At 43.0% G+C, this 8,288-nt stretch overlaps 1 protein-coding gene and 1 non-coding gene across 2 annotated transcripts in view; both read right to left on the bottom strand.

Annotated features, from left to right (window-relative positions):
• Nucleotides 1-8,288, bottom strand: part of WDR43 (WD repeat domain 43) — a 37,890-nt gene that overhangs the window by 27,883 nt on the left and 1,719 nt on the right. The window contains exons 2-3 of the mRNA XM_006016581.1: nucleotides 2,769-2,903; nucleotides 679-800 (exon numbers count right to left, since the gene is read on the bottom strand). Of these exons, the coding sequence (XP_006016643.1) occupies nucleotides 679-800; nucleotides 2,769-2,903 (257 nt within the window). The remainder of the gene's footprint in view (nucleotides 1-678; nucleotides 801-2,768; nucleotides 2,904-8,288) is intronic.
• Nucleotides 1,815-1,892, bottom strand: LOC112552064. Its single transcript, XR_003096401.1, has one exon. It is a non-coding gene; the product is annotated as a small nucleolar RNA SNORD53/SNORD92 (small nucleolar RNA).

The raw sequence follows: 8,288 nt of genomic DNA, 5'->3' as shown, positions 1-8,288 counted from the left end.
TATGCCGGGTCTTGCCTGCAGGGCTACAGCAGCCCAAAGGAGGGAAGCAGGGCAGGAGCTCAAGCCTGCAGCCTGCCCCCGCACAGATGTAGAGGCGCGGGTTCCCCTTACCCCCTGGGAGTTCGCACTGCCACCAGGAGCCAGCCCTGTCCCTGCCTAAGTCAGCAGCAGGCAGCTGTGGGGGAGCCAACTCCGTGCTCCTGCTGCAGCTGCCTTCTGTTGGGGGCAGGGAGCTGTGGACCCAAGTCCCTGGTCCCATAGCTCTGGCAGCTGGGGGCCCCATCTGGTAGGGCAAGGGGGAAGAGGCTGTGGGTGGGGGGCAAGGGGTACAAGCAGGGCTGGGAGGCTGTTGTGGGGGCAAAGAGGGGCGCCAGCAGGGCTAGGAAGGCTGTGGGGGAAAGTGAGGAGCACTAGCAGGGCCAGGGGAGGTGTGTGGAAGGCCTTTAATTTTAATCATGGATTTTGGGGGTTTTATCAGAGAATTTGCAATTTTTTAATCTCAGAAAACCAGGATCCCAGATAACTTTACCTGACAACTGGACATCAGCCATTGCTGGCATGGAAAACCAGTGCCTGAATTCCTTGCACATGAAGCTGTGTCAATTCTGACTAAAAGCTACGAAAAAAGGAGTGCAAAAGAAACGCTGCTGAACATGGTTGCAAATCAGACCTACTCACCACTTAACTTTGCAGGTTTGTGAGTTCCACTCCACAATGTGTTTGTCCTCAGAACAGCTATACAAGCAACCATTGTCCTGGTGCCACCGTATACAGTTTATTTTATTGTCATGACCACCATCCTAAAAAAGAAGCAAAAGCTTTGATTATTAGTGGGCAAGTGAAAGAGGCTTCAGCATATACATTTTCTTGCTATTAAAAATATACAAATAATTTCTGAAGGGCTAATTCACATTTTGGAAACATATGGAGAATTTAGACAAGAGTATTTACCCAGAGAGATGGGCTTTGTCTACCACTTTTTTTCTTGGTGCAAGTGGGAGTGTGTCATGGACACAAGCATACTAGGTTTCTGAATAGGTTTGTAAAAAGGGTGAACTTCACTTATACTCTGAAGTCACAAAGGGAGAAATCACCCCTAATCTTCCTCCCAGTGGCAAAACAAGCTACAGACCTTGCTAGTCTTTCTCCTTGGCCACGCAGATCTCAAAGACCACTTGTCCAAGCAAACTACTAAATGGCTGCCTATATACACAACCTCATGCTGATCACTCTAGACCAGACCAAAGGACTCAGAAAGACATACCAACTACGTCTCTCATCTGTCTGATCAAAATAGCTGCACACACATAAGCATGGGGAACAAACAGCTTAATGAGCAAAGCAAACTGCTGAACATCTCACTGTTATTATCAGGATGCCACACAAGATAAAGGATGGGAAACTGTCATGACACAAACTAAGCAATGGCCAAATCTGAAACCCAAAAGAAAGGATATTTTGAGAGAGGAAGAGAGGAAAGACGAGGAGAAGAACTAGAACTACTACTACAAGTATTTCCAATCTTAGGATTTTAGGGAAGGCTGGTCAATGATCAAAGTTATCAAATAATTCTGGTGCCAAATATGTCAGAGACATTTCAGTGTGAAACAACATGCACTGGTTATGCTTCAAATGAGACCTTCTACTAGAACTTATATCACAAAGATTTTGTTCTACTATAGGTAATAAATGAAACATGCCTAGAAAAAGTTAATCGGACTCCCCCAGGATTATATTAATTTTATATGCAGCTGAAAGGTCAAGCTACGTTTCCTTTATATTTCTCAATTTTCTCAATTTAAGTCAGCACAAGCCTGCTCAGACAGCCAAGAGGAAAACGTCTTCACTGCCAATCAGTAGTAAGCGAAACCAAATGGGTATCATCACAGCAAGGCAGTCTGCTCAAGCAGAGAGGAAAAATTTTAATTTGATACGTGTCAAGACAAAAAATGACTTCTCAGCTATTGTGGTAAGGAATGCTGTTCCAATTCCAATGTCTTAAAAAGAAAGCACATACCAAGTATAATCCATTATTCTGATGCGAAATAAGTACAATGACATGCATGAAGACCCACCAAGAGCAGGAACCTCTCAGTAAATGCATATTTTTTATATATATGCATTTTCTCACTAACCCAGACACCTACTGCCTCAACGCATAAGTAATAGCATTCAGGAATAGGTTACACAAATATTTCAGGCTACCATTTACACAAATAATTATACATCTTAGATGCTGGTACAATAAAAATCTGAATTAAAAAGGCACTGATGAGGAAATGGGAGTTTTGAGTAAAATGAAAAGATGACAGAAGGATGAAATGCCACCTAAGGGGGTAGACTGAAACCATGGAGAGGTCTCACAAGACTTTATGCAGACAGAAAGCCTGACTCTTGTTACCGGTGTCAGAAATCTCTGCCCTAGTTGATGGACTTCTTAGAAACCTCGAGGGCAGGGTCAGTATCACAGGGTCTAACTGAATCCTTACTATCTTCTCCAAGTGAAAAGAATGAATTATGAATGCACATAAAACCATAGGATATTATACTAGCTGTATAACAGCAAGTTCTTAACCTACATACAAGCAACCTTATAGACACTGTGCAATCCCAGGTTTCTCCTGCATTCTTGCAGACAAGAATGTAATCATTTAACCATTCAAAACTAAAAATTACATCAAAGTTAACTGATTTTTGAGCAAAAGATGAAAAAGATAGCACACTTAAATCATAAGCTTATAAATACTAATGCAGTGTGTAATGCTTACTAGTTTGCTCTGTAAGTCTCCTTTTACTGTGCTGTATAACAAAATACTGCCAACCGCCGTACCAATCGCCAACAGATCCAACTGTTCACCTGCTTCCACAGCTTCAGATTTTCTTTTTTTCCTTTGAGGTCCCTCCTGAAAAGGAAGTGGGAAAAAAAGTAGTTAGCTTGGTCAGCTGTCCCAAAAAACACATCAGGGAACAAACATTTGTTAACTGTGATATAACCAGCACAATTAAAATACGCTAGCTAAAACGATTACAAATCGTATTACAATTAAGCCGAGAGACTTATTTGCATTTCCAGTACAGTACTGTTCAAATCACATGATTGCTGGAATATATTAAGAAGCAACTGAAAAAAACAATTCTGATAGTCTACTGGCAGCATGTTGTTCTGTATGAAAAACCCAAGCTCATTTTCCAGTTTTCATTTGAAGGCCATTACAAGACAGTGCTTCACCCCCAAAGGGGAAGACAGAAACAGTAATGGAATTCATCACTTCTAGAACACTTTTCATTACTCAATAGACTTTCCAAAAAAGAAGTAAGCCCTCACTCTCTCCTGTGGAGAAAGTTTTCCTTATTTGAGAAATGGGCAGAACTAAGACAAAAGGTTAAATGATTTGACCGAGGTCAGAGGGAGCCAGTACACATTAGATCTTGGACTATAAGGACAGAGGTTAAGTAATGATGTAAAACAAATTCTAAGGGAAGCTTCATGAAGTCTTCCTTGACAAACAGGGTGGTGATCAAAACAAGGTATGAGGTTATGAAGTTAAGTAGAATAATAGAATTAGTTATGGAATATGTCACACCACTGAGAAAAAAGACACTGCCATCTTCCCAGTTCTATTCTCAAAGGCTTATGATATTAAGCCTTTGAGAACAGATCACATCCAGATATTTAAGGGGTTTGACAAAACAAAGCAGACCCAATGCCAGAGGTCAGTAACTGGCCAGACAGATTTCTTCTATCAGATGCGTTTCATCTAGTAGGGGGGCAGACAACCTTTTCCAGCTCTGAACCAAAATGACCCAACCCCTGAGTCAGGTGGGTGGAAGCCTGTCCCCCAAGATGGTATAGGGAGAGCACCTGCCACTGGGGGTGCACCGATAAAGATTTTCTTGGCTGATACTGATGGCTGATTATTAATCAGCCATATCGTCTGATACCAATCAGATAGCCAAATTACAGGAATGCAGCCAGGTAGAGGGGAGAGCAATGTCCAGCCAGTAAGTCCGTGGGAGGGAGGGAAGGGGTGCGTGCTGTGGGGGGAAAGACCGAGGTCCCCACAGTGAGGAAGGGAGTGGGGCAGGGGCAGATACTGCCCAGCCAGGGCAATGAATGCTACCCCACAGGCAGCTTGTCGGGGGAGACATTGGGGGGGGAGGGGGCGGCAGCTCCCCAGCACTGTGCATGCCCCCAGGGAAGGCATGTGTCCCCCAGATTTGTGCACGGGGTGAGGACAGGCTGCCTGCTGCAGGCTCAGGGCCAGGGGCTATGCCGGCTGCTTCCTGACAGGGTGGGCAGCAACAGCACTGAAAGGGGTAGCTCCAGCTCCCCCCCGCTCCCCCAATCTAGTATGATATACCTAACTACCCTCAGATTTCACTGAAGGAAAAAAATTAAAGTTCTTTTACCTACAACAGCATAATGTTTCCTCTACAGAACAGGATATCTGCACTAATGAACAACCAGGAAGCCCAAAACAAGACATCTCCTGGGCTTAAAACATGATCAGCAAACTTTGTGAGCCTTAGTGCTCCGCCTACATTAAGTATCCATTACAATAGGCGAGAGGCAGCAAACCCATCATTAATCTGTGCCCAAGCCTACAGATATGAAAACTGCAGGGCATTTGGAAGCTTGCACCACATTTAAAATACATATGATGTAAAGACAGACATTGGCTGCTTCAAGATCCAGCACTTTAGCTTCTACCCTATAAATATGTTCTAAAGTACTTGGGAATAAAAAATAATAATTTGTTTTAACTGAAGTGAACATTGTGTAGCACCTTGTAGCACCCGTGAAAGGATCTCAAGGCACCCCTGGGTGCTGCAACACCCTGGCTGAGAATCACTGGCCTAAGAGTCTTTTTTTCTGGTACTGTTTCAATTTCCTAATATTGTTTTGTGTGAAAGCAGCTGAGTGCAGATTTTCCCCTTTCCACTGAACAAGACGGTAAACCTGTCTTCCTCACAGAAGCAGCTACCGGCTTATCTAAAAACTCTTCTATCCTCCTTTCACCTCAATGGTTTTTATATTTGGCTCACTGGAAATACTCCAGAACAATGCAACATCATGAGTACAAACAAGCCCCATTGAAGCCCATCCAACTTGTAATATTTCTGATGTCACAGAATGAGTGAGCCAAGAAGTCCTAATGTCTATTCCCAGGGTTTTAAGTTACTTTGTATCTATGCTATATTACTCTCAACAGCTTTGGCTAGTGACAGTACCCAGGTATGGGATTCTGGTTTTAAAAGGAGCCACACAAATGATTAATACTGAAAGTACCTCAAAGGAGTCACAAAAAAAATCTATAGAATTAAAATATGAACAAATCTTAGGTCCTGAACCTGTTGTTATCACAACGTGGGTAGATCTTCTATTGCCTTTGGTGAGACTGAAAGATCGGAGCCTTGTAAAAGAACACCCATACTTACATGGATTAGACCAGAGAAATTTTGATCCCAAAAAGCAGAAGCTCCTGCAAGGCAGCAATGACCACTGGCTCCCACTGGGGAGCCAGCATTTTATTTTTATTACTTTTTTTTAAGTTGATTTCATGGACAATTGCAGATGTTGTGATTTCCACAAAATCACAAATTAAGTAGGTCCTTGCTGATAAGCATAGCTGGCTTAATGTTTTCTCAGACTGCAGGTGATTGTATTTTATATATGTTATTATTGCTTTCCTATGATTAGTTTAAAGGCAGGTTATGGAAAAGGGACTGTTTTAGAAAAAAAAAAATATTTCAGGAAGAAAGTGCTGTCAGGACAAAAACTTTAGTATCTACATATGCCAAGTACAGACTGAATGGGAGATGTGGGTTCTAAGCAGCAATCACAACACCAGGAATTCCCAGAGCACGGGGGTTCAGCATCTGACTTGTTTCTACAATCCACCTCAATATTTGCCACTAACACATGGTTTGCATTAAAGTGGCAAGAGTCCAAAACTGACTTTCACTTAAAGTTGGCCAAATGCCAAGTAGAGGCCCCTAATAAGCACAGGATTGTTCTTAAAAGCATCAGCCCAAAGCAGCAAGCTTTCCACTACAAAAGAAACAAAATGACATATCAAGCACCATGTGGAACAGCTCTCACTTTTTTGTCAGTTCTTTCAGTCCAAAAACAAACCACAAAAGTTATAAAGTTATATAAAATGTGTACTACAAGATATCTAAGATTTTCAACTCCACTGGAAACTATGCCAGGCTTCCAGATAACAATGAAAGTCCCATACACAGATGGGACAAGCCAAGTACTGTTTGATAAAGTTCCAAACACAAGAGGACTGTCTACAAAGAAATCCGAAACTATGTTAGCCCCTCCCCCTAGACTCATCATTTTCACAGTTCTTACTCCAAAACCATTTGGAAAACTTGTGGACATGACACATTGTATCATGTCAAGATATCGTGTTACAAGAATGTTGTGAGGCTGAGTTACACATTATAAAGCAGTCTGATCCTATGTTCCAAGGCAAGCTATGACATGGTGTCCCAGCATGTTCAGGATTGATGAAATGGATGCAATTTCCCCAGTCACTGTAACCACCAAAGGACAAGATAATTTTCAAAAGCAAATCATAGCTAAGCAAGTTAAAGCCCAGGAAAATAAGTCAGCCCTAAACTCCTTGGTCAATTCACTGTCCTTAAGATTACCCAAACAGTAAAAAGGGATATTTTTATCTACTTCAATAATGCTTCACAATTAGTTCAATAAGTATATAACCTTTGTATTTCTATAGCATTTCTACAATAGTTTTCAAGTATTATGATGTGGTTGGCTTCTGCGGATGTTACAGGGGGAAACTCAGCACTTCTAAACAACAATGTTAAAAAAAACGTAAAAAAAAAAATCCAAACCTCAGTGTGATAGGACCTCACTGAGCTAGGTTTCATGTATTTGGTTTTGCAAGTAGAATAAATTAATACTCAGAAATTCAACAGTAGGAATCTCTAAGTCCTGTGATAATGGCCCAATAAACAGACTCAATCTTATGTACCCCTAACCTACACCATTCTTGAATTATGAAGGAACCCCCCTCTGGCAACCATTTGTTAGCTAGAGAAAGTTGCATGGCAGTCATCTCATATGGGGCTGAACTAGCAGCGTGTAACTACCTTATCCCATTCCTTTCTCCTTAACAATATTCTTCATTGCAGCCAACAGCAGGCACATGTAAAAATGGCATGCTCCTATATTTGAACCAAGGTGGCTTACAGGTAAGTTACATATACAGCACAAGTACCTTACATCACTGCTTCTGGGGAAAAAGAGGTATCTGCACTCAGCTGCTTTCACACAAAAGTATTAAGAAATTGAAACAGCACCAGAAAAACGACTCTGAAGCCACTGAGTCCCTCAACCAGGGTGTTGAGGCACCCTGGGGTGCCTTCAGATCCTTTCCCAATGTTAGTTAACACTGTTAGGTGAGCCAAGGTAATTCACAAGATAAACTCAGAGATTACAAATATGAATCCGGTGTTAAAAACATCCTGACCTGTTGTGGTCTTTCTGAGTTCTTTGCAACCGAAGAATGGCTCTAGTATTCTTCTATAGCCAAAAAAAACCCAAGTGAAAACTAAGAGCTGGCATTTCGCAAGGGGCTGCTCGAGTCAAGCAAGGCTGAGAGCCACCAGTTTAAACAGCCAACCAATGCTTCATAACCGGACCCTTGCTCTTGGCTTGGAGCCCATTTCGGAGGATCTACCACTGGGCCACAACAGGCACATCCCCGCTCCCCAGTGCAGGATACTGCAAGCACTGATGATAAATGGGGCTCTACATCAGGGGCTCTCAACTGTTTTAGACTCAAGGGGTCCCCCCAGGGTAGTGTCCACGGGTCCCTCAAAAAATGCCAGCACTTAGTTTTCACTTTTTTTTTTTGACACCAGTGAAATAAGAGCAGTTCTGCTATTGCAAAGGGATGCAGAACACATTCTGTGCCCCAGGCCAGGTCAAATCAGCCAAATCATATCCACCCAGCTGACCCCAGCATCCCCCAAACCGCATAGAACCCAAGCCTTGTAAACACATCTGACGCTCAACCTGCCACTTCAGAAACTCCCAAACCCATGGGGGCAAGCAGACACCCTGCCCAGGGACCCCCAGCACTTCACAGGGGTGTGCAGGCAGCATCCCAGCAGTGTCACTACCCCACTCCCCCACTCAGCCAGTGAGTTTGGGGAGGCCAGGGTGACCCCCCTCCAACCCCCAACCCCAAGTAAGTGCCAAGACCCCCACAGAGGGCCCCTGTCCCGTGGACAACCAGGTTCCTGACAAC

The sequence above is a fragment of the Alligator sinensis genome, unplaced genomic scaffold (assembly GCF_000455745.1).
Source record: "Alligator sinensis unplaced genomic scaffold, ASM45574v1 scaffold138_1, whole genome shotgun sequence".
Lineage (NCBI taxonomy): Eukaryota > Metazoa > Chordata > Crocodylia > Alligatoridae > Alligator > Alligator sinensis.
Note: the sequence above shows the minus strand (reverse complement) of the source record. Positions and strands in the feature narration are given on the sequence as shown.